Source organism: Astatotilapia calliptera, chromosome 23, assembly GCF_900246225.1.
Source record: "Astatotilapia calliptera chromosome 23, fAstCal1.2, whole genome shotgun sequence".
Lineage (NCBI taxonomy): Eukaryota > Metazoa > Chordata > Actinopteri > Cichliformes > Cichlidae > Astatotilapia > Astatotilapia calliptera.
In genome coordinates, this window is record NC_039323.1 from 3,181,587 (window position 1) to 3,208,585 (window position 26,999).

General features: G+C 42.5%; 1 protein-coding gene across 6 annotated transcripts; it reads left to right on the forward strand.

The window, feature by feature from the left end:
* Positions 1 to 66: 66 nt before the first annotated feature.
* Positions 67 to 26,553, forward strand: shdb (Src homology 2 domain containing transforming protein D, b). 6 transcript variants are annotated; one of them, XM_026158847.1, is made up of 9 exons: positions 244 to 409; positions 536 to 713; positions 3,650 to 4,024; positions 5,668 to 5,818; positions 9,095 to 9,316; positions 20,293 to 20,370; positions 21,142 to 21,316; positions 22,899 to 23,018; positions 25,391 to 26,553. In XM_026158847.1, the coding sequence occupies exons 3-9, from the start codon at positions 3,695 to 3,697 to the stop codon at positions 25,575 to 25,577; spliced, it is 1,263 nt and encodes a 420-aa protein (XP_026014632.1). In that variant the 5' UTR covers positions 244 to 409; positions 536 to 713; positions 3,650 to 3,694; the 3' UTR covers positions 25,578 to 26,553. The 6 variants fall into 6 exon arrangements, with proteins under 6 accessions (XP_026014631.1, XP_026014632.1, XP_026014630.1 ...); XM_026158846.1 differs by lacking the exons at positions 244 to 409; positions 536 to 713 and adding an exon at positions 67 to 231; XM_026158845.1 differs by lacking the exon at positions 536 to 713.
* The last annotated feature ends 446 nt before the right edge of the window (positions 26,554 to 26,999 follow it).

A 26,999-nucleotide genomic window follows, 5' to 3' on the forward strand; every position in this document is an offset into this window, starting at 1 on the left:
GCTGCCTGGCGGACAGCAAGAATGCGCCCGCCCTAATCGTAAATTAACCAATCAGCACTGCAGGAAACGCCGGATCAGCGTTTGATTGGAGATGATGGATGGCAACTTTGTTCTGTCGCGTGCAGCACAGCCAGCCAAAGGCAGACTTGTTCTAAAAGTTGTGGTTTCAAGACGCGTAGAGAAGCAGTGACGAGCACAGGCGTTTCATAGGGTGATGGTGACATTATCGAGGTATTACGTCATATATGATTTGTTGTTTTGTCGCTGTTTTCTGCGGGTAGTGGTAGCGGTGGGAAAGTTCCACAGTTTAGAAAATTTTAGCCAATCACAGAAAGTAAACCTCACCAATGGCAACACTGGAGGGCCCGACCCCGGAAGCAAACACCTTTATGTAATAAGAAAGAGTGAGGTGAGGGAAAATAGAATTTACCTTAATGTTACTGTATTACAGGTGCCACGTAAAGACTAGTGTGTGTTTTACTAGACTGATTCGCTTTACTGCCTCTGCGGGTTATTTTTGTTTTTTTGTTTGCAGTTGCTCTGTTCTTTGTCATAACTGCAAGTAACTGACAAGTAAGTTAACTGTGGTTAAAGTGGGACACTGGTGTGCTCATGCTTATTAAAGAGCACATGGAATGCAATGCACACCAACCACCAAATGAGGGCAGTCGATGCAAGGCAGATGAAGCTATGGAAATCCGCTGCTTCTACAGGTCTGCTTTGCACCCCCCTCACTATCTCCTTTTGTCAAGGCAAACGCTTATGCTGACATTAAGATTAAACTCAAGGCTTTGATATATGTGTGCATCACTGTGTATGTGTGAAACCTGTAGTATGTTTGTGTTTGTCAAATTTCATAAATGATAGCACATTGAAGCCAAAATCTGAGTGAAGCTTGGAGTTCAGAGGAAATGTCACCTCTATATTTAGCCCGTTATAATGAGGCAGCCTTATTAATTCTATGAAAAGAAAAATACAGAGCTTCTTTTTCTGTTATGTAACTGCGGTTATTTTGCATGGAAAAAACTGCAGTCACTATTTACCTGTCTGATTGTGTGCCTGTCAGTCTGACTGTCTCTGATTTCATGTCGGTGAGAGATCCAAATTTTCCATTTCAGTTTTTCTCCCCTCTGTGCTCTCCATGTGTCCTCCTCTTGCTCACTCTGACAGCTTGCATGTCTGTTCATCTCTGATTGTTCCATCTACTGCTTAGTCTCTGTCTTTGAGTTCTGGCTTTCACCCTGGTCGGGATGGAAATAAAAAATTAGATGTGTCCTCAATATGGTACTCGCTAGGGGGTTAGAGGAGGTGTTGGATTGAAGGGATTGTGCAGATGAAAAAAGGGGAAGGTGTGACTAAGGGGAGGGGGAAGAGAAGAGATATTACAGCTACAGTGAAAGATATGAGAGGAGATAAAAATTCAAAGGTGGAAAAGAAAGGGCAGGGGAAGAGATATCGGGAGCTAGTAAAGCTCCAGGAAATAATGACAACCAAAAGATGGCTTTTTTCCGTTGTCATCTGGGAGAAAAGATTGTAGGTAATTTGATAACATGATTTTGTGGGGACGGCATATTTTTGTTAATAAATATATGGATCTAATTCCTATAAGATAAAATCTTTAGCACAATGCCCATATGATAACGACTGATTCTCAGACTACTTAAACCTCACAATGAGACTTTGTTTTCAACTCTGGAAACTTTCTTTTCCCCAATAAGAATAATGGCAGGCATTTAGTGGCTAGTGAAATTGAATCCCTTCTTCACATTTACTGCTTCACTGCTATAATTGATTTAAATTGAGCTGCAGGGCCCACAAAGATTTGCATTCACACTAATAAAGTGCACTCAGATTTTTTTCAGAAACACCTGGAGCCATGTTTTTGATCTCTTGACCCTCTTTAGGTATGGAGCCAGTACTTGGTAAACACTGGTGGAGACAGACTCAGTAGGCACAATGGCGGAGATGTAAAAAGCTAGATGGGATAATGTTGATGGCTGTGCTGATAGCGTGGTGGGGGTGGATTCTAGCTTGCTGACCTCATCCTTTCTCTCTCACCCCTGGGAGAAAGTGAGCTCATAAAGAAAGAGGCATTTACGGTCTTTTAACAGACTTAGATGGTCCTTAACCGCTGTTGCACACAATCCAATTTTCCTGCCTGTGCAGTGGATGATGTGACGTTTGTGAGAGGATGAAACACATTCAGAGAGGTCAGTAAGGATTGAAAAGAGAAGATGAAACACAAACATCCTTAAGTTTTTCCTCAGAGTGGATGGGACTTGATGCCTTTTGGCATCTTGTTTGTGTGGTAGGGCTTTCTTTTGTTTGGTCCCTACAACCCTGATCATGTTGTCAACTGCGTGGGAAGCAGATGACATTTTCAGTACTATTAGTGCGTTTGAAGTTCCCAGTTGTTAAAGGCAAAATCATTTAACTTACCTAGACTGACGCTGAAACATTAAAATTGTCCAATGATGTCATGCGAATAAATAATGCACAAGTTTGGATGACATTCGTGCGAGGTGTTTTTTTGTTTTTTCTTTATTTCAGCTCCTAGATTCAGTTTTTGATTTGTGCTCCTCGTGCACCGCTTTAAGAGGATGCAGCTATTGTTGAAGCATGTGCGATGTGCAGATATTTCAATGAATGAACGGTCGGCTGACTGCGAAAGGGAGTAGGATGATATTCCACAGGGAATGAAGCACCTCCCCTTTAATCGCTCGGTTGAGTTTCTCTCGGAGCTGTAGTCGGTCTCGTCACTCGCGCATTTTCCGCCAGTCGTTGGAGGAACTCTGCTGGATTTCAGGGCTCTTGTGTTAGAAAGGATACTGTTTGTTTTGGTTTTTTTCTTGTGCTTTTGTGGAATAAAAAGTGGAAGTAGAAGGTTTTGACACTTGTCGGTGTCGTTTTGTTGTCATCGAGATGGAAAAACGCGGAATTAAGCATCCAAAGTGGCTGAAGGACTGAATTGGCTGGGTGAGTGAATGTGCTTTCGGAGCGCAGCGCTCGCTCTGGCGTTTAAATTCAGTGTTTTGGTCATTGCTTTTGAGGGGAAGTTTAGGGAAATCCGCGTATCTTCGGCTTTCTGAAATAAGACTGGGTCAAAACTGAACTTATTAATTTGTTTTCCTCAAATTCCAAAAAGTGAAATCGTTAGAATTTAAAACAACTTATATTTATTTAACTCCTCGTCTATTTCTAATATTCTCTTCCACACTTTGCTTTTACTTTTGTATCACCGCGTTAGAGTCGCCTTTTATTGCTGGGGTGTGAAATGTAATTGCAGCCTTGGGCAAAGTCCAGATGCCAGACGTTATTGCTCCCTGCGTAAAACAAAAGGAGTGCGTAAAGCCCAGCTGTCGGTGTAGTTTAATGTCACACGAATGCATGTAAAAGCACCGAAATCGTGGCTCTGTGATCAGGGGGAGATAATCCTACACAAATATTGTTAGTGAAGCAGGACCTGTGGATTATTATCGTCGCGGGGTTTTTTTTTTATAATTGAAAGATTTAATTTTTAATCATTGACCTGTCACATTTAGAAAAGCACAAAATCTCACAAAGCAAATCCAGCACATAGCTCACAAAGCCTTACAAGAAAAAAAGGTAAAGCAATAACCCTTTATCTGTCCATGTCTATCTCCTCCAGCCTCCTGCTCTCCCTTCACCACACACTGGCATATTTGGAGTGGAAATGGCCAAGTGGTTAAAAGACTATCTGAGCTTTGGCAAGAAGGTGCCTCCACAGCCTCCAACACCAGACTACACAGAGAGCGAGATCCTCAAAGCCTATCGGCTCCAGAGAGACCTCGATTTTGAAGATCCCTATGAGGACTCAGAAAATAGATCCAGGGGAGAGTCTGGAACTTCTGAACCTGCAACACCTGTCTATGGGTCTCCCATGAAGTCATCCAGTGTGGACGTGAAGTCTCCTAAACACAGACTGATCAAAGTGGACTCACAGGAACTGGGACGCACCAAGATCCTACTTAGCACCATCTCTTTAGAGGATCAACAAGAGCCCGTGAGTTTCTCTTTGTACCTATATAAGGAAAAATGTAGGCGATGACAAGCTTTTTATGTGGCCTATCTCTTGAGAACTAGAGGGATGACCGGAAGGCTAGCGAAGGAAAGAAACTCTCCCACTTCTCTCATCCCATTTTCATCATTGTGACAGTTTTATTGATCAGACTCCATAAGCAAGTGACTTTAATTTGTGTCTGAAATATGTGTTGTTTACATAAATCATGATATGTCCTATGCAACACATAATCTTACTACCTTAGATTGAAGAAAGAATTATTGATGGCTTGAGCGGACCATTGAATCAGAGAGGGTCACAGTCCCCTGAGTTTATGTCCTATAAATAATAGATGTGGTTTGGTTTTGCAAGCTGAGAGAGACCTCCACATGAGCAGATGTTAGGAACCATATACTGTATGGTGTATGGTGATATGTCAAGGGCCAAAGGGAGCTGAAATTTATTCTTTGGCGCTGTTTGGGTCATCAGGACTGTATTGCTCTCTTGGCTGCGTGCGCTGCATATTGTGCTGTAGAAAAGCTACTGAGAATTACAAAAAAAAGGCAGATGTTAACAGAACGACTGAAGAAAAAAATAAAAATCTTACAGCAGTATGGTGTACACATCAACTCGGCAACATATGTTGAATAAGTTATGGAATATTTCCGGCTTTTCATCACTGCAGTTAAATCTATGACTCCACTCATGGAAAATGCTACAAGTGCAAATGTCCTGAAGTGGCTTGAAGTAGCAGTCTTAACTGAAGTCAATAGCTCCCCTCTCTGCCCCACTCTTCTTCTGTTCTCATTAATTTCCCATGGTCTGTGGGAACATCCGCATTCTAATTAACATTGCAGATTCCTGTGCATTGATAGATAACCTGTTACAGAATCAACATGGGATTAGGATGTAATTTTACCAGGGCGTGGATGTGTTTATCTTGAAATTGGCCAGCAAGTCTCGCTACAGTGATTTCCTTTGTCAGAGAGTGACAGACAAAGAACATTGTGCGTGCGCATGGGTTTGTAGATGCATGTGCGACCATATGCTTTCCTATGTAGCTGTCACTGTGCCAGATTACAACTGTTTTCCTCCTGTGCTTGTAAGAAAGAACAAATGCCACCAACTGGACATTTCCCTCTTTAATCTCCTCTTCTCTACCTTCAGCCAAAAACTGGGTCGTGCTAAGATAGGATGATTTCTCACTGTGTTGTTTATTCATTTAATGTGACAAGAAAGATGCAGTATGTTTCCTTCAAGGGATTCAAGAGTTAACTGCCTTGATTAGCTGCTAAATATAGTATACACGGTAATGCCGTACATGTGTATTTGTTTGTGAGCAAACACCTATTTAGCATGCCATTGAGTGGGGATCTTTCTGTGCAGCACTCCTCACTTTTTTGGCATTAACATGGAGACTGTGATTCCCAATTATCCAAAAAACTCTTGTTTTCTAGGATTGGCTCGTTTGATGTGCAACTCCAGAAATGATGGATAAAAGTCCAACTAATTATAGCCTGTCGCTGGACTTCTAGCTCCTTTTGAAAATGTGACTCATTATACTGAGTCAGCATTTTCTTTCCAGAGGGTCAAGTTAAAGTTGTGTAAATCTTCTCTTTCATGAGGAAGTTTGTTTTGTCCTTTAGGTGGTGCCGTCCGCTCCGTTGGCTGGAGACACAGATTATTCGGACCCATTTGATGCTCGACTGAACCACCGACCAGACCCAGATCTTCGACCTGTTCCCTGTGAAAACAACGGCTATATGGAGCCCTATGAGGCCCAAAGGGTCATAACAGGTCAGGGGGCCCTTAACACCCTAATCTAACCAGTCCCAGTTTTGCCACAGGTTTTAATTTTTTTTCTCATCCTTGGCCTTTTTCATCTAAATGTCACCCTCTTTCCTGCAGCTTCAGAATACAACAGCTGGATGTGTTGCTGATTTTAGCAGATGGCATTACGTCACCTTAATGGTATCTTCTCTTCATTAGCTCCTTGTACATTTTAGGTTCAGGTTACTTTATTTGTACCCAGAGGTAGATTTGGTCTGCAGTAGTACGTCATCCATCTTCACATGCACATTTTGAGTACAAGTACAGACATAATACAAAATACTAAGAAATAAATAATAATACCAAATTTGCACAACGTCATGTAGGACAGCCTGTAGGATGACTCGTACATGTGAGTGATGGCTGCTTGAATAAAGCTTTGTTGTTTTGCACTTTGGTGCCAGAAACCTCGTCCAGAACGCAGAAACCTGCTATGAAAAATACAAATATAACTGAACCAGTGAACCACTGTAACTGTCTGTTGTACAGGGATGCTGGGTTCATCTGTGGCTTACTAAACATCCTGATTAGAAAGATTTTATGATAATTTTTAAAGTATTTCTTGGTCTGTTTCCAAGCTACACAGCCAAACCATTACCTCCATCGAGCTGCTTCTCAGCCCTCGGGTCATTCATAGTCAAGACTGTGCCCTCCAGCTTGGAGGCGCCCAAAGTATAAAGCTTGTGGAATAAGTGCCGTTTTACTTCCTGAAGCACATTTTTATAGACTTGTGAAGTTTTTATTCTTGCATGATTGTTTCTATAACATAATGTTGCTTTAACTTTCCCTTTTTTAAATTTTCTCTCATTTTTGTTACTCTTTCTCGTTCACATTGCTGCACTTTGCAAACACTGGTTTTAAAGTTGCTATAAAAGTAAAATTGTCATTCTTAATATACGCAGCTCTTACATGTAAATGCAAGTAACAAAATCACCGATATGTAATTTGTCAGCTCTCCCTTTACTGAACAAAACCAGAAGACCAATATAACAATCCTTTTCTCTGTAGTTCAGTATAAATATCGTATAATATGTTATTTAATTGCTACATTTATTCACCACCTTGAGCCTTGTAACAGACCATCCCAGAGTATTTTAGCAGCCAGCTGTGTCAGTTCTCAGCCTCACGAAAAGTCCCTTTAAAGAGTCTAGCCACGATACAGTCTTGAACCCCTCCCCACCTCTGTGATTATTTTCTCCCACATCGTCTAGCTCACATCTATCGTTTTCCATTTGTCTCTCCTTCTATAACATCTCTGTCTGCCCCTTTAGCCCCTCTCTCCCCCTCATCTGTCCTAGTCATTTAGTGTGAAAGCCTGCCCCCTCCTCTCTCTCCATTTCTCTATCTCACTTCATCTCAAGGGCTCTCCCCGGCCCTGAGGGGAGTCATTGGCTGTCACTCTAATCTGTCCGTTACCGAATTTTGTGCCCTGTCCTTTCTCCGCCGTCACTTGTGCTGCCCTTTTAGTCGTCACGTGAAATTCATAATATCATGGATAAGTGCATGGTGCATCCCTTCCTTCGCCTAAACCAAGAAATGCTGGAGAAATTGTTTTGTGGTTCAGCTGGATGGAGCTATTGGAGAGATTAGATGTGCAGTGGTGATGGCGCAGCATTTGGGAGGCCATTGTAAAATTTCTTTCACTGACATTGCATTGAGTCTGTCACTCCTGGGCTGTCTGTCTGCCTGCTTTTGTCTGTCCCTCTGTCTGTCTAAATCTGCTGTTTCCCGCTAAAGAACAGCAAAGCAGCAAAATCAGGTGCGCAATCAGAATTTTAATGATCTCACACAAAGACTGTCCTGAAAACGGTACTTTTTAGTAGTAAAGATCTTTAATGCTTACTCTTCTTAAGCAGCTTCGTCGTGATTCTTAAATTGTGCTCGTGGGGATAAAAGATTGGTCTCCCAACACGTCTGCATGCCTAAACACTCAGCAGACTTCCTGTCGTCATTCCCTTCTATCTCCAGTGTCTGTCACTCTGTCAAATTGCTGTTTTCTTACTCCCGCCACCCCACCCCCTGCTTGTGTTTTTCTCCATCGTGTTTTCTGTGAATTTATCATTTTATTTCCTTCATGTCGGTTTTTATCTCCCGACCTTCATCTTTTCCATCTCCAGGCTGCCACGGCACCACGGGTTCCCAGCGCAGGTAGAGCAGCATACAGCCCCGCTGTGCTTCTGTCTCAATGACTTAACATCAAACACTGACAGACCCCAATCCTCCCTCCGCCCTTCCTTGCCTTTCTCTCGCGTCCTCCTCTTGTTTCCTCATTGCTTCCCTTTCCCCTTCCTTTTCCTACGGCTCCACCACATCCTCTCCTCCTCTTTCCCTCGCTTCTCTGCCTTGCTCCTTCTCTTTTACGATTTGCCCTCCACCCTCATCTCCATTACCTCTGGGTCTTTCCCGAGGGGCCCACCACTTGGTCACCATGGTGATTACAAGACCGCCCAATAACTGTATCTTGCTGTGTGAAGGTTAAAGTTTTTCTCTGCCTTTCGAAAGCAAACCTTTCCATCTACTCTTCCTTACAAAACAACCAGATGTGTGCACAGAAATGTCTGCTCTTCTATTTTTTCCTCTCATTTTCACTACTAACACTACTTTGTTTTTTTAAAGCGGGCACATTTCTGAGGTCTACATATAAAAAGCCATTGCTGATTGGTATTGCTGCAGCATAGAGGCTCTCACTGATGCATTTGGAAATCAGATTTTCACCTCTTGGTTGCATCAATAACCTTAAAGCCTTTTATCTCATGGCCACGTTTGACTCCACATAACAGTTGCAGGTGCCAAGTAGCATTTGTTGGTTGAAAACCCGCAGAGAAGGTAATGAAAATGTTAACAGGGAATTGCGGATGCTGTGTTGAGCTGTGCAAGATTGCTACTGGGATTCAGGTTGGACAAGAGGAGGGGTGGTGGGCTGTCTACTGTGTTGCTGCTCAGCATCTACCCCAAGGCATCATTAAGCCCCCCCATATGAGATTTTGAGCTCACAGCAAGCTGTGCAAACATAATTTGTCTCTTTCCCCTAATTCTAGTCGAGGCAGAGCTCAACAGGCTTCGTTTAAATTTTTTAGCTCAGAATAATATTAGCATAGGGGAACGTCATCTGTGTCAGATAATATTTTGTAATGTTATCTGTTTTCTTTCAGACTGGTTAAACGCGATGCAACAGACATATTTTTGCATGTATATGTTCGTGGCGATGTATGAACTTGTGTTCTTTTGGATCTGACGTGACAGAGCTGCAGCGTAACCCAGGAGGAGGACAGGCGCGTGGAGGGCTGCAGCTCTATGACACCCCCTATGAAGACATCCGAGGCCAGTGTCTGGGTTTGGTGTATGGAGAAGCTCAAGAAGAGGGCAAGGAGAGCAGCAGACTGCCGCAAGATGACGAGAGACCGGCTGATGAATATGACCAACCCTGGGAATGGAAAAAGGACAACATCTCTAAAGCTTTTGCAGGTAGTTAGAAAACTAACTGTAGTGCTTTTTTAAACCTTTGTCAATATTTTCCAGATTATAGGTTATTTAATGCATTTCCCACAAAATGTAACCAATGGAGACTCTGAACTGCGCTTTGTTTTATAGTTATACTGCCTAATTAGGTAGTAATTTATGAAGAAGCGGTGAATCACACCATTTCCCTTCAGTCAGTGTTAAGAGAAACAGATGAAAGTTTTCCTTTTTCACATGTCACACAAAACAGGACATGATTCACTTCAGAGGCGCTGCTCACTGCTGATAATGTCCTGTTTAATTTAAATGAGGCTGTTGCCTGGATAGAGCATGCAGGACGCATGATGCCCACTCACTCACTATTATTTTACTGGACAATTACACGTGTTATTCTCACACGGGGGCATTTGAACATTTGCATTCTCATCGGCACTCCATCAGGTAATATATATATAGAAAGGTTTGGGGTTGCAGTGAATGTGTGAAACTGCTTTAGTCAATGCAGTCTCACATAATAACAGGTTATTTGCAAAGAAAAGTGCCCACATATTGGCAGTTCTCTATTCTGTTAAAAGTACCTCGGAGTAAACCTGTGAATGCCTATCAGACGAGAGTTCTTGAAACCAGATGGTGTGATGTTAGTCTGATCCATGAGGCATGTTTAGTTTTTCAAATTTAGTTTTAGCTTTTTTAAAAAAAAAAAAGAATCTGTAGAATATGTCAAGATGGTTAAAATCAGGATTCAAATGTTCTGTTTTTAAAGGTCAGAGCACTCCTAGGAGCACACAGACAACCCCTACTGCTGATACTACATGGCGAAATAATCGTCTAACTCTCTTGACCTTTAATATAGTTATTACACCCCCTCAACCCCACCCAGTCATTACATCTCCAACCCTTTTTCCCTGGAAATAGCGAGGGCTCTGACTTTCACTCTCATTTCAAATGACGAAAAGCCTCTCTTTTAATGTTTAAATGCTTTCTGGTGAATATTGATTTCTTGCTGTCACACATGTGACTGACCGTGGACTTAATCTATGAAGTGATCATTAAAACCAATAATGGTTTCTTCTGTGTCCGTATGGGGGGAAAAGGAATAGTTGTCAAGAAGAGACGGATAAAGATCAACATTGTCATATTAGCTACAGTATGTCTTTAAAAATTGACATAGCGTGTCATTTTTCCCATTTGCTAAAGCTGTGTAGTTCATGTCTCACATCTCGTTATGTTCCATATAAGGAGTCAAGTTGGAGGGAAAGAATGAACTGGGAATGAAAGAGACTGAGGGGTAAAGCGAAACACAGTAGGACTGATAGATGATTTAGGAGTGGATCAGTGCAAGGCATTGCCAGGCCAAGCCAGTCTAATTGAGCTGCATCTCCAAGTCACCAAGGTCAAGGTGATGGGATAATAAATCAACTTGCCTTGTCCTCACTCCCCTCCAATACCACTCTCCTCCCTTCTCTTTCCCTGGTGTGTATGCCCACCACCCCATCCCCCTCTTCTCAGTTAATTACATGCCTACATGTGCGTGACTGATCTAGTGCTAATAGGAGAGTCATGGTCAGTACACCATTGTCAGACACATACACACTTTCAGAATCCTATCCATGCACACTGTGTTCATGCCCAAATCGCGCTACGCAGAGGAGCAATGAAAAGACACGGTAACCTATTTGAGAGTGATTTCAAAGAGGTGCATGGCAGTTCATTTAAAATCTAATATCACTTTTCACCTACTTAGCATTTATTCCTGCTTTATCTGTCATTTACTTCCTCTTCAGCTTTTCTTCCTGTTGCCACATACACCGTGCACTCCTGCAGAGGAGCGCTTACAGCACCATTAGAGAACGCAGTGGAGGAAAACGCTTGTGCAGCTCGAGTCGTCTGACCCCTTGTTTTTTCCATTTGGAGTCAGCACTCTGAGCTGGCGTGCTGTCTGTCTGAGCACAGCAAAGCACTGAAGTGTAAACACACAAACAGTATTTTCCATTCTCACTTTAATCCATATTCCCAGGCCCTCTCAGCGTTGCTAGGCATGGCCCACTTGCAAGGATGGGGAGAGATGGGGAGGTCAGAGAAATAGAGGGATGTAAAGAAGGGGAAAAAATGACACGAGAACTAGGTAAGAGAGTAAGAAAGATCCAAAGAGAGATGAAAACGGAGAGAATGCTAGCTGGAGCGTAATAGGAAGGGACATCCAAGGTTATGGTATGTTTGGTGGCACCTCACTGGATGTTTTTTGGAGTCCCAGTGCCTCTGCGGGGAGGGGCGGTGAGGGGTATTAATGGTCGGGAGCTATGGCGAGGTGTGGAGGAAGGAGAGTCAGGGCCATTGTAGCGGGGTGCAATCAGTCATCCACTAACGCAGGCTCACACATACACAGCAGCCGTGACAGGGCTGTCCCCTCAGCCCTTCGTCCCTGCGGATGTGACATACTCACTCAGATAACCTGCTGAAGGGGGCAGCGGGGAGGGGGATGCTATCTGCCAGCATCCCTACATCATCACCCACTCATATGCACAAATATACACACACACATAAAATAGAGTTTCTACTAGGTTTCCCAGCTCTGATTATCACCATGCACCTAATTCAAGGGTGTTGCGTGCTGTTGGCACAGATGAGTGTGTGGCTGTGGGGGAGTTGGGAGGATTGCTGTTGCATATTGTGTGTGGATCTGTCTGCACTGCATTCATGCGAAAGCTTCTCTGATTGTGATTTTCACAGCTTATCCGTGGTTACATGTAATCACATGGATGAATATTGAACGCTGTAGCTGTATTTCATATATTATCAAAAATAAGCTTGCCTCCAAAGCATTGTACTTATTTTCCGTTGGTTGCCAGGTCCATATCAGCCAGTGCTGTGAGGTTGAGCCTGTCAGTGCCCGAGGAGTCGGACATGACAGGCCTCTCTCAGCCCAGTGGGTTTTAATTGCAACGTTAGAAAGCTGTCACTAGTTACTACCATCCAGCTCAAATTACAGCAGTCATTAATTCCTGGAAGTTAATAGACGGTCCAGCAGTGAGAGATTGGCCCTGCAGCCATTCAGCATTATTAGTGAGCTAATGAAAGGCACAGTCTTATTAGTTCTCCGATGGCCACACTTAATGAACAGATGAGTGGGCGTATAAGGTATTTCATGTTTTTGTATTTTATAGTCCACGACAATAGCTTTGAGCCATGTGATGCCAGTGATGGCTGTGTGAAGTCTGAAAGAGTGGGCACATGATGAGAGAGGCACAAATCAGCTGGAAATCTGGAAAAGGGAAGCTGAATGAATAACATTGCCACCCCTAGTGATTACTATTATGGTGCCATTGAGCAAAGCACTTATCCTCCACTTGTTCCTGTGCAGCTGCTCATTAGGCACCACCAAAGGACTGCACCTCCCCATACACAGAAGCTGCTCATTATGAATATTTTGCATCCTAAAAGCAAGGTGGTGGTGAATTCAGGGCTTATTTGGGTCTAGCTTCAGAATAAGTCTTGCAGCACAAAAATACATTAAAGTGAAATAGTTATGAATCTATAGTGCATTTTTCTTTTTAAATACAGTGCATTAAATATACATAAATTAGCTTATTTCAGGCTAAAAAGAAGGTGAAATTTCCACTTCTGTTGCAGTAGGGATTTTGCAGCCTGTGCAAGTATAGCACTGGTAAATGTACCATAGTTTAAAAACCCTGCATTGTGGCAAGGTATTACTCACCGGAGCAGCAGATTCATACTGGTGACTTTTATGTTTGACTTTTGATGGCTCTTCTTCCATTTCCATTGTGCAATTAGCATTTTTGGGGTTTTTTAGTCAAATGTTTTGATAACTAGGTGATTGCTGTGAATTTTGGTTTATACTTTCGCATTTCCCAAACTGTTTTGATGATTCGTTAACTTTTCATACATCATCAGGTCAGAATTTTGATATGCTTTGGTTTGTGTTTTATGTGCAGCGATGGATTACTCTAGCAGTATTATTTCTGTAAGCATGTTATCATGGTGCTGCTAGGATTTAGCTCTTAGTACTGATGCATTTAAAAAGTAGGTTGTGCTAGCGGAGAATTGCTTGATGAATGTAAAAACAAAGAATTACCAGATTTTTTTTCTTTTTTACCAGATTTTTGTTTCTGAGAAAAATGAGATCCACATATGAGGACATTCGTTTTAAATTTTGATAGAACATTGGCAGCATAATGTCCTCGTAAGTGGACATCAGGCCCTTATAGAGCAAAATTTAGTATTTTGGTCTAGACAACCCCAAATGTGATGCCCACATATTTGGACACCAGGGCCCTATTTCAGGAAGCCGGTTTAGAAAACTCAGAGTGAAAAACGATACTCAGGGTTGAGTAACCCCGAACTGTCCAACTCGGAATATTCGGTTTCAGAAAGGCTGATAACAATTAGTTCAATCAACGTGGAGTTGCTTTAACCCCAAGTTAAGCGCGCGCACGAGGATACATAAAGCCCTGATTAGTGGAGCACAGATTAAGCGAGTCACCATGGAGACGGAGGGAAAGAAGGCGCGGTCAATGTATTTTACAGCGCTTGAGGCCGAAATTCTGATGGCAGTATAGGGCTTTGGAGCGTGATGTCACGGGGGTGGGCGATAACATGCAAATTTTGCGGGACAAAAGTAACACAGCCTCAGCTACAAAAGAAAGGGAGCATGCATGGCAAAACATTGCCGACAGAGTCAATGCATGAGTGTTAATTTAAACACTGATCTAGGGATTTCCACCCATTTAACACGTTATTTTATTATATTTTATTTTATTTTTTATTTCATACATTTTATTTTGTGATGTGATTTGAGCGCAGGTGCAACCCAACAGGCCCCAAACGTTCCTGGCAGCAAGTAAAAATGAAATATAAAAATATAGTCCAAACAGGTGAGGTGTAATTGTATTATGAGCCATAGTGCTTGGTCTGTTTGTCCGATGTAAATCAATTGCAGTTAGAGGCTACATTAATTTTCTTTCTGTAAGCACTTATTGAAATTATCTGAGCACATTACAAGTACATATTTGCTTACTCTATATTCTCAAATGTGACCCGTTATAGCCAACAGAAAAAAAGCGGAGGCCTGAAAAACAGGTGGGGGTCCTCCACCACCACCACTCACAGAGGCTGAGCAGTTGGCTTCCACATTTGTGATAATGTTGGCAGCATCACATATGATCTTCACAGTGCAGAGAACACAAATTAGCATCCATTACTATAATGAAATAATTTGTTAGTTTGAAATGCTACAGGGAACTATGTACCTGTACATTAATGCTGTGGAAAGACTTCCTGTTCACATAGTCTCCTTCATTTACTGAAGGAGCAATGATTGGAATGCAAGTGCCATCTGTACAGCCAATCACGCCTGGGAACCGTGAGAATAAATGTAACATTTAAGTAGTAGTTCAAATATCACCACATCATGAATTAAGTTTTGTTCATCCTGATACCTGCAATTTTGTGGCATCCCTCTTTGATAAATCTTGTGGGTCTGTGACCGGGGAACACCACAGATGAGTACAGGAGACGTTTCAGTGCAACTGTAACATTCCTGACTGCCCGACAGACGGTAGCCTTGGAAACGTGCTCAGCGTCACCAATATTGTACAGAAAGCTCCCGTTTGCAAAGAAACGGAGTGCGGTACAAAGAATATGTAATGGACTGAGCGCATGTCCGCGATGTGTCACATGCGCAATATATGGCCTGAGGATGTTATTCAAATAACTTATTGATTGTGCTGAGAAACGGTAACGTTCGCACAGGAAATCATCAGGTAATGATAAAATGTCCATACGCGCTCTGATCACTCTCTCCCGGTGGAGAGCTCTGCGGAGTATTTGGGCTTCAAGATCTACTGGCTCTTCAAGGAAGGGACACGCCATGTCTGACACTTCCTACTGTCAGGTTTCCGACAAAGAGGCGGGGACAGTCAGGGTTAGTTGTAGTAAACCTGCTAGGGGGCAGGTTAGCTTCACGGAGTGTGTCGTCATAGTGACTCACTCAGGCTTCAGCTGAACTCACTTTGTGAAACCGAAAAACCAGAGTTTTCGTTAACTCAGGGTATACTTAGTCAGACTTTGCACTAAACCGGCTTCCTGAAATAGGGCCCAGGTCCTAGGAGGTTAAAGATAAAGACAACAGTGTGCGTGATTCTAGCTGAATATTTAATTATTCTTCTTGGCAGAAATGGAAGAGTTCATTTAAATTGGCTGGTTTCCTGGTACGGACCATGCTTTGAAAAATAATCCACAATTTTTTAATAGGGTTCAGGTTGGGGCTTTGGGAAGGTCTGTCTGGATTGTTTATGTTAGCCTACTTTATTCATTAAAAAATGTTTGTTTGGTATCATTTTACTATTGGAACACACAGTTATGTCCAAGCCCCAGAATATGATGGTACCACCACCATGCATGATTGTTGTTATAGTGCTTTTAGGTTTGAAAGCTTCTACTTTACTACTGCAAACATTTTGTTATTGTAGACAAATAGCTCTGTTTTTTTTTTTTCTCATTTAATCATAAAACTTTCCTCCAGAAGGCTTTTGGCTTGAATATGTGAGTAGCTGCAAATTTAAGTTAAGCTAGGGGGTGTCCGTCTTAGGGCAGGGCCTTTTTCTTGGTCAGTACTTTCTCAGTCCATGGTGATGTGCAACAGACGTCAGTGTGGACAGTGACCGCCGGTGTTCCAACACTTTCCAGTTCATCAGGGTTGAACCTTGGTGGTTTCTGGTGTGTTGCTAAACATCCTAACCGATCCTAGAAATCTCATCTTAAAATTTTCCTTCTTAGATCTTCACTGAGTTCCTTGAACTTTGCCATTGTTCTGAGCATTGGCCAATCCAATGAGCCCTCACAAGCATATCCTGCTTAAGAGAAACTACCAGTTGTAGTCAATGATGATGTTATTAATGATGTTAATAAGCCATGGCCTTGTCAAGGTAAACATTGTAGAACGAGTATAACTTGTTAACAGATTTAAGTGATTGTGTTTGTGTATATTTGAGCCTGTATGTATACTTTTGAACATGTGTGGATTAGGAAAAGAATTAGCTCAAACCTGTGCATCCAGTCCTCGTTTTTCAAATGTAAATGTGTATGAAAACTTTTGATCACAGCTGTATGACCTTTTATCTGCAGGCAATTGCTTTGCAGGTTGTCCAAGAAAATATACAGATGAATAGTTCAAATCCTTCTCTTAACTAAATGGCACCGTAAGCCAGATGCTGAAGGGAGGTTTAAAGTGTTCATGATTACCAAAGTAGATGCTTTTTTTGTGCAAAGCTTGCAAAGACACCATGACAAATGGGGTGTGCGTATAGGCTTTATCTTGATGCATGTACTCTGACAAGGCAAGGTTCCCAGGGCTACCCTGAACATGCGCGTGTGTGTCTGCATGTTTGTTTGTGTGTGTGTCTATACAGTAACCTGTGTGTGTGTTTGTGTGTGTGTGTGTGTGAGGGGAAAAAAGGAAACAGCAAATGAGATTTCCATTTCTGGATTGATGCTGCTCTCTGTATCTCTAAGCAGGCCCTGGGGGCATCTGACCAGTCTCTTCATCAATTTACTCACACAATAGACTCTGCCCGCCTTCCGTCTTTCCCTTTTCCCTCCTTCAGCCTAAACCTTGACTGGCATTAATGAAAAGACATTTCATTTGTGTCTCTTCTTCACTGGCCTGTACGAGAGATAACAGAAGTAGAGTAGGGCAAGAAAAGAGACGATCAAGGTAGCCTGAAAAGAAAGACAATGTCCCAGTTAAAGGGGGAAACGGGTGAAGGAGTAGTGATGAAGAAGGAGGAATGCTCAGCATGGAGAAAAAAAAGACGGAGAGCACTATAAATCCAGAGGGACATGGATATAATGTAGGTCTGTAAAATGAAGAAAGAAACGATGGGTAAGGAGTTGTTATAGAAAGGGAACTTGTTTGAATATACATTTTTCTGGTATAAGGTGATAATTATAAATCTTACTGGCGTCTTTGTGTCCAGCAGAAGGTCTTTGTGTGTAGAGACACGCTGTGATGCCAGAGGTATTTGGAAAAACAGCTGTCTTCATTACTGGACCTAATGATGCTGTTATATTGTCTTTGTCTGCTCTCCCTTAATTATGAGGACACAGAAAACAGCTGGTGCACTTGAAAAGTTACTTATCCATCACATGAGGAGATGTGTCCTCTGTGCAACACGCAGAGTCAAACCTACTCTCATTTCCCTCCCCCTCAGATCATTTCTGGTAATTGTCAGCAGGTATTTTCGGCAACAGGAGATCTTGGCAGGCCACAAATGGCTGTTACCTGCTTCATTATCTGGGTTAAAAATGGATAAAAAAACACTCTTTTTTTTGCATAGACATTATTTACTTTACAAATGAAAAAGATTGCCTTTGTTTATTGATGTGGGCGCCCATTTGTCTGTAAACCATTATTCTCATTGTTTTGTATCGATGAACTTTCTGTGGATGACAGACCCACAGGTTCCATTAGGAGTGAATGGAAAACAGATGTTCCCTGGTAGTAAATCAGTGACATGCTGTGAGTGTGTGAATTTGAATAAGTGTGTGTGTGTCTGTGTGTGTGTGCTTGCTTGGGATTCAGTCTTTTGTTATTAAATGGAGGAGCTCTGTGGTTTGTGCTGTAATGCTTCTGCTCAGTCTTTTCCAGAAGAGAAATGCATTTGGATCGCAAAGATAACCTGTTTTTTTCTTTTGTTTCTTTAAACTAAAAAAAAACTAAAAAAAAAGATGTCCATCAAAGCTCTTGTATTACAGCCCTTCAATAAATTAAGTGAGTCTCATATCGTGTCCTCATGAAGTGTTTGATGCTCTACCACAAAATACCACCTTTGATATACGGGTGCAGCCCTCCCTGTTACAGATGGGCTGTTGTAGTCTTTGTAGCATGTGTGCAAAGGTCACAGCACAAGTTACACAGTCACAAAATCTGTCTTCTGTCTGACAGTTTCAGTTACTTTCTGAGCAGTTATTATTTAATACGTGAATGTAACCTGATATTTAAGGAGCAGTAAGGGTTCCCAGACTGTTGTTGCTGCTGATTCAGTCGCTTTATTTTTCCCCCAGTACTTTTCACGCCTTACATAAATAATGCCCCCCCCCCCCCAATATTAGTAAGTCAGTGTTAACTTTTTGCAGATTTCCCAGCATCTTACTTGTCTGGTGTTTGTATTTGTCTGACTACGAATATTTCGCCAGTTTTTGAAGGTTTCGTACTCTCAGGCTTGTTCTTGGTGATAATCAAGGCTAGTGCAGTAACATGAGGTGTCTAAATAGAAGTTGTGCGATCAATAAAGAAATTAAGTAAAACACCTTGAAACCAGTGTGTTGTTAAAAATATTCAGTCGGATTCAGTTAAAGATGAGTCGTTTTTCTATTAAAGCAAAAATCTACAAATGATGTGAGACGGGATAAACAGCTGAACCACTTCAGTCTTTCAAGAATTATTAAATTTTTAAGTCAGTTTTTTGATGAGCGAGCGCAATTAAGATTCAAGAATACCAGAAAAACAATAGGAGTAAAAATGAGGAAGCTTGATGGACTTTTCTCCTCCTGTAACACGCCACTAGCTGAGGTTATCTCTAACTCAGATGGCTGAGCACATTTTTGATCTCTAATAAATTGTCTCAGCTGTCTCCAATTTCTCTTTCTCTCTTCTTGTTACCCTTCACTTGCTTTTGTGTGCTTCTGATGTTAAACCTTCCTCTCGTTCCACACATCCCTCTCAGTTTTACTTGAGAATTAGAGGTGTGAAATGTGATGTGGAGGTGAGCTGACAGGCAGCAGAGTGTTGCAGTGGCAGCGTTTTCGGGGTTTCAGGTTAAATGTGTGCATGTGTGCGTGTGGACCTGTGTTTGCGTGCGTGTCTCCCATTGAGGGGTGCCAGGCCACACTTTAATCCTGGCTTGAGCGGAGGTGCGGCCCGCTCCAGATGGGGCCATTGTACTGCGCCATGCATCAATAATTCACCGAGAGCCAGAGAAAGTGGCGGAGTGTGTCTGCCTGTTCAATAATTAACCAGGGAGGGAGAGAGGCATGTATGTACAGCCCGGGTCTCTTTCCAAACGCCCATTCAAATGGCCTTTGATGTCGTGGGCCTAGGGGGTCTTTGGATTTGTCGGCTCATTAAGATGTCACCCCTCTTTCCCTTTTATTTGTTTTGTAATCCGTTTTTGCGGTGAGCAGGAGCTGAATGCACAGTGTGAAGCTGGAAAGATGCATAATGTACGTGTGTCTCCTTGTGTGTCTGTGTGTGTAAGGCTGCGGTAATGACTGTTACATTAGATGGTCGCCTGCCATGGTATATAATGAGCTATTTTCAGATCTGCCTCGGAGTGCACCTTCAGTAGCTTTTTCGCTGTAGGTACGACGGTAAATGGAGCATGTTTCGTCCCCACGCGTCACAGTTTCTCTGTCACGCTGCGCTGTGGGTTGTCTTGCATATGAAATCCTTGTTTTCATTACATCTAATGCTAAGGGACAGTTTCTTAAGATGAACTTATAGAGATAAATAACCCACGCCTGACATCTCCTGCTCTCTCTGTTTCATTTTCTTTGCTTTCTTTAGTCTTCTCTTCCACAATAAATTACTTTAAATATTGGCTGTGAAACACTACGCTATGTTTGTTCACGTGTGTAGAGAAAGAGGAGAGAGAAGGTACAGTATATCACTTCTCCCCTTCTGCCTAGGTTTAGTTAACTGCGCTGAATGGCACTACATATCTCTCATTTGACACGTCTTCTCTCCTACTCTCAGCTTCCTCTTTCTTTTCTTTCTTTTTTTCTTTGTCACGTCAACTTCTCACTTCTCTTCACTCTAAAATCTTGCACCCAAGTTCACTTTCACTCCTTAATCATCACCATTTTCCTCACTTGTCTGTTTTTTCATGCTTAACTTTGCTTAAACCCATCTGTTGTTTTCTCACTCCTTTTTCTCTTGCCTCCTCCCTGCTCCCGCCTTTTATTAGAAATGAGGGAGTTGGCGGAGTTGCCTTGGCCTGCCCCTGTGGGTCAGCTGGAGGAGGAGCACCCCACCAAAGAACAAGGTGACCTCTCACCCTGAACACCAACAGCCCCCTTCCCCTACTTTCCTTCTTCAACCCAAGCACTGAAACATGCAGTCGCCCTGACCTATATGACCCAAGCTGTTGTCCTGCATCTGCTCTGCCTCCACTCTGAGCCACCAGCGGCCTGCATCTGCAGCACCTGCGTCTGTCCCTGCCTGTTGTAACTGTTGGATGTGGTGTTGGGGGATGTAAGCACTCCCTTCTTACCGCATTCCCCTCGTGCATCAACCATGCATGAAAAGCTCCCCATAAACGAGGATGTCGGCTGTGTTCATGTCAGGGTACTTAGTAGTGCTGTGGTGCACTTAATGTTTAATTACAAGTTCACTAGGTTCAATTTCACAAAATTCAGGCAGAAAAGGGGTAAATAACACTTCAGTCTCTGTAATTTGCTCCAAAGTAGTATTGGTACAGTCAACATCGAGTAATCTGCATTGTCTACTGCAAACAAAGACATGTGCGAGAAGGAAGCAGAGAAGACGCTAAATTCCTGCATTCCGCTGCCCCCCTAATCTTACAAACCCACCGATCGTGGTAATTGTGATAATACTGCTGATAGTTTTGTCACTGTTGGACCCCGACGTGCTGTCCTGTAGTGTGACCCACCCATGAGGCCTATGCCGCATGCGCAGCTTTGCAGTAGCCCGATGTCTAATGTTTACCCTAGTCTGGCTGAGAGGCTTAATCCCTTTTGATAATATTGCTGTGTAAATAACATGACTCACTCTTTCTGTCCCCGCCTGCCAACAGTGCAGTTTGATAATACAGAGTGGGATCGCTCCTCATCGCCAACAGAGCGGTTGCGTCCCCTGGGGCCCAGATCCAGTCCGCTGGCGGGAGGGGGAATGAAGTTTCGAATGCCCCACGAAGGCCTCACAATGGTGGGGGAGAGAGTGGACCCTACTCTGCCTCTGGAAAAGCAGGTGTATGTATGCTGTCTTTTTTGAAACCCATAGAAAGTCAGCATCATCAGTTTCTGTTTATCAGTATGGGCCATACTAGTCAGGTTTTAATCAGATTAAGAGGCCTGCATGCTCTGATGTTCAGTTACTTCTGACAGGAAATGACTGAGTGCCCTAGATGCTGTCACTTCATTTACATTCACTGTAACACAGGATAAAGACATTTCTACAGGCATCAAACTGTACGGGCAATGCAGTGAATGATTCAGTGTTCAAACACAGATCACTCCAAGTACATTGAAGAGTTGGATGTTCAGATGTAGAATCAAACCAGGTGCTTCATAACGCAGATTCATGTGTTGTAAATTAACAAGAAAAGTCTACAAACATATATGCTTTGCTGCTATGCGCATACCTAAGGCATCCCTATAAAAGTGGTTTTGAAATTGGGGGATTGTAGGTCCCACGAAAAAAATAAAATAAAAAAAGCCAAAGCTTGTCTGATTGCACTGCTTTGATCTATTAAGGGCTTGGGCACATTAAAGTGAAACGATTATGTGTTTCGGCTAAGCAGCACTCATCAGACCTTACAGGACTGAGTAAGGTTAGAACGAGAGCTAATTAAGTCAGAACATTAAAAACACACATTTACTTTAGTCTTAATTTCAGACATCATTGGTGTAATTTATGTGCTGTTTCTGCGCACATTAAGGGTCATTTTACTAATGAAATCCAAGCACACACACCCCTTAAGCACAGATACACATTCAAACACACATGCAACACTCTGGGTTGCTCTCACAAGCCTGAACCTTTGTACACATTCACATGAGGATGGTGTTGATTATTACGCTCCATTACTCCCTGATGATCTCTTAGAGGCTGTTTTGAGCTTTGTGGTTTCCTCCGCGAGAAAACAGCATCTCTGTCAGTCTGTAACATACAGCACCCCTTGCTCAGACATCTCCTAATAAAAGCTCATCGTTATAGAAATGGATATTGCAATATCCTTTTTTTTTGTAGCCCCCCCCCCCCCCCCCCCCCCCCTTTAATGACACTCCAAAGATTCTTTGCACTATCAGTCTGTCCAACGCTTATGTTCACACTGAAGGTTTTCAGCAGTGAGTGATGCACTGCAATAAAATTCTGTCTGGACATTCATGCTAGCCAAGAGAAAGAACTGATGGGTTTGGCATTTGCAGTTTTAAGTGCTCAGCTGTTGGATGAATTGCAGCGAACTTTGCTTCAGATATCTGTGTCCCACTGAGGATGCATTTAATTTGTGTGATCCCACAACCTGCTAGCAGGCATCCTGGCTTGTTGACATTTTAGAGCTAGGAAAGTAAAATGTGTGGTGCTCTGAGTTTGTCATCATTACATTCTTTGTAATAATAAAAAAAAAATGAAGAAAGAAGGAAAAACTTTACTCTCGGGTCCACATTGTACCAAAGACTGCTGCTGCACGTACCGGGGTCAATCTTACAATATATTTTTATAACACATGTCAACATCTGTTCCCAAAGGTGTAAAACTGACCCTTTTTTTGTTTATTGGTTTTGGCTTTTTTCCCCTCATGCCTTGTCATGTCTTTATGCGTTTGCTCAGATGGTACCACGGCTCGCTGTCACGTTCGGAAGCGGAGTCGCTGCTTACACTGTGTAAAGAGTGTAGCTACTTGGTGAGGAACAGTCAGGCCAACCGCTCGGACTACTCCCTCTCTCTTCGGTAAGAAACACACGCATGCATGCACACGCAACAACAGGCAGCATAACACCTGAGCACCCTTTCAGATGAACAGCTATACAGTTTAATTGCATCTTTCTCTTTTTTTCTTGCCAAGTGTGGTAGGAGGAGTGTGTGGAAAGTATGTGTGTGTCACCACCTGAGCTACTGATATTATATTGCAGTCTCCCACACCGCTCCATCTGTCTCTCCCCCTTCTCTCCCCCTCCCTTCCCTTTACCATCACCTCCACTTAAGATCACTGCCACACTGATTCTCCTCCCGATACTCATTTGCAGGGCACAATACTGCTTATCTGGTCAAATCTCTCCCTTGTAATTACTAGCATGATCCATTGTCCTGGCCTCACCACCATTCTCCCATCAGCGGTCTGTCCTCACACCAACCTTGGGTTCTCTCTGTGGCCTTCCTTCACGGCCCCAGCGGGCCTTCTAAGTGGTAATCAGCCAGGTAGAGCACACTTCAGTGCACACATCATCCTCCACATAATCACTAATGAATATGAATTACCTTCTGTGGGACACACAAGAAGGAAATTAGGCAGAGAGAGGAGAGAGGGAAGAGGAGCGTGAGGGGAGAGGGAGGCACAGTGTGTCACCGTGTTGTGCTGACATATAAACAAGCTCATGCATTACTCATTTACATGAGAAGATGGATGTGACACACACACGCACATTTTTCTCCAGCAACAAGGTCAGTACTGGTAATGGTTCAACAGCTGGAAAATGTGCAGGAGAAGTCATATATCCAGAAACTCTTTGAACCATAAAGAAGCTGGCCTTCACTGAAGTCAACCTTCAGGGTCCAGCTAAAGCAATATGATCCTGAGATCTACTGACATACATCACTAAAAGACACCAAAAAGACAAGCAACCTGATGAATACAAAAAAAAGCTTTGTTAAGAAGAACTGACTTTAAAGATTAAAAAAAAAAAGATAAAGTGCTTTCAGATGCCACCTTATTCCCAAAAGGGTTACCACAATGGATGAATCTGCATGTTTGATTTTACAGAGATTTATAACTTGTTGTTGTGACCCCCAGAGTCTGGTTTTTTTTTCTCCTAATACTAATTTGAACCCTTAAAATCTGTAAAAGCCCAACTCAGGTATGTGTATCTTCATAATCCTTTGGGTTTTACCATCTAGTGCAGTGGTTTAACTAAACTGGCTGATCTTGTGCCAGTACCATAGCTAGAAAAGGTAGACTAAGCTACTGAAATAAGACTAAACTATTGAAATAAGGGAGAAAACTGTCCTTCTATGAAGATGTATCAGTTTAATCTTTATCAAGGTGTTTTGGCTGATTGGTAGGCTTTTTTTTTTTTAAATTTAATACCAACAATAGAACCTTCAGAAAGATTCTTTGTGTAATAACAAGCAGTACTACCTACATTTGATCAAAAAATGCATTATCTGTATGTTTTGGGGTGGGTTTATTTTCGGCCATTGCTCTTATCTGTCCTTGGAAAATGTGAACCCCACCTACGCTATTCTAAGATTACACAGAAATGTGAACAATAGAAGCAGTGACTGATTAAGGATGTTTTAATGGAGACAGGAGGAAGCCGTGTCAAAGTGAGTCAGCACTGAAGTAGGCAGGCCTGCTAGGTTTAAACCAACATGTAATATGCACAAGAACTGGTAGGTTGTAATCTACCATTTAGTACAAAGAATCCCCAAACATACAGGACTGGATGGAAACACGCTGTCAACTCTGAGCTCTGACATGATGAAGCGTCTGGCTCTGGTGCTCAGGAAGCCAGTGGGACGTTACATACTGCCGGTTGTTTGGCTGTTTATAGTTGCAGTGAGTGCTTTTGGTTTCACTGCTCTTCAAAATTTAATTTGGTTTACTTGAACAATGATAATTATGGTGACCGGTTTCAGCCCTTGTCTTTCCCTCCGCTTCTATAATTAGACATACATCATGGCTGGCTGGCTGGCTCTTAAAGGGGAAGTCCTGTCGCGCTGCACCGATTTTAAAGGGGAGGTGTGGTCCTGTGAGCGGAGCCACTTTCACAGTCTGGAGCATTCATCTTTCTCGCTCTCCCTCTGACTTTGTGTTTCTCTACCATGTGTTAAAACACCGCTTATCCATCCATCATAATGTCACTTCCTTCCTAATTTGTGACATGGTGTTAAATGTTGGTTAAAATTGTGTCCTCAAAGCGAAAGAAAAAAAGGCGTGAGCATAAATCTGGCCTGTCACTTTCACCGTCATTACGTGACAAAATGTGTGGAAGCCTGAATGGTGTTTTATGTGCCCTACATTTAATGTCATCCCTCTTCTTTTTTTTGCTCTTTCTCCTTTTTATGTCCGTCCTCAATCTACGGTTCTGCTTTCACTCTCACAGGAGCTGTCAAGGTTTCATGCACATGAAGTTCACCCAGTGTAAAGATGGCAAGTACGTGCTGGGACAGAACAGCCCGCCCTTTGACACCATCCCAGAGCTCATCCACTTTTACACCACACACAAACTCCCGATCAGAGGCGCTGAGCACCTGTCCTTGCTATTCCCAGTGCTGGTGCAGACACTCTGACCGCCCTGGGGCGCCCTTTCAGTGATCAGACACTTCAAACATGAATGTTTGACTGGATCTACCCAGTGGAGTGAAAGCGTTCTCCTCTATTTTGACTGGAAGACTTTTGATGATTCAACACATGAGGAGCTTATCTTACCTACCACTGCTGTGTACCCGTGCCAAGCTGAAACATCTTGGGGACTGATTCACGTGAAATGCAGTACCTGAACTTGAGGCACCTTTTCTCTCTCATCCAAACGAGGCTGACTTAAGGACAAAAAAAACGTTCATTTCATTGCATTTCTTTCCAGTGGATGTTTGCAGAGCTCCGAAGAGGAGAAAGTGTGTATTCTGAATGTACCGAAGACCAGCAGGAGACTGAGATTAAATTATTGCTGTTCCACATTAACACCTCATCGACACTGGTAAAATATTGCTGTTGTTAGGTGAAAACCTTGCAGCCATTGTGCTGATTTTTCATATTTCTGCTAGAATCAGTCAGTTGAGTTTTACTGTATCAGATTAGATTCCTTCTTCATCCTCAGGCTTGGGAAACCCTTTTGTAAACATTGAAAAATCCATGTTGCAAGTATGCTATTTTCAAGTGTAAAAGGTTTTTACCAGCAGCAGTTATATTCCAAAAGCTTTTCTACATAAAGTCTTGCTTATTTCCATCCAGTCAGTTCCGTACAGTTTTCTATTGATTTGCTTGACAGAGTTACGTTGTTGATTTTCCTTCATAAGCGAAGAGAAGCTGTGTTGTATTTGCCTTGAGCTCACTGACCTTTTATCTCTTGTTTCTTGCATTTGAAAGACAATACTGGGTTTATAAAAGCTGGTCTCGTCTTTGACTAACTTAAAGATAAGATAAGCCCAGAAACTGAGGAGAAGGTTCATATGAAGAAAGAGATGCGAATCAAATATTGAAAGCCAAAACAAATTGGGATTATTAAGAACACTGGCTATATTAAATCACATTTGATTGAATATTGCACAATTTTTGTCTGGCATAGTCATTACATGCTGTTAGTAGAAGATTCAGTTCAATTCAATTCAATTTTATTTATACAGCGCCAAATCACAACAACAGTCGCCTCAAGGTGCTTTATATTGTAAGGTAGACCCTACATTAATACATACAGAGAAAAACCCAACAATCATATGACCCCCTATGAGCAAGCACTTTGGCAACAGTGGGAAGCAAAAACTCCCTTTTAACAGGAAGAACCAGGCTCAGGGAGGGGCGGGGCTATCTGCCACGACCGGTTGGGGTGAGAGAAGGAAGACAGGATAAAAGACAAGATGTGGAAGAGAGACAGAGATTAATTATGATTCAATGCAGAGAGGTCTATTAACACATAGTGAGTGAGAAAGGTGACTGAAGAAGAAATACTCAATGCATCATGGGAATCCCCCGGCAGCCTACACCTATTGCAGGAT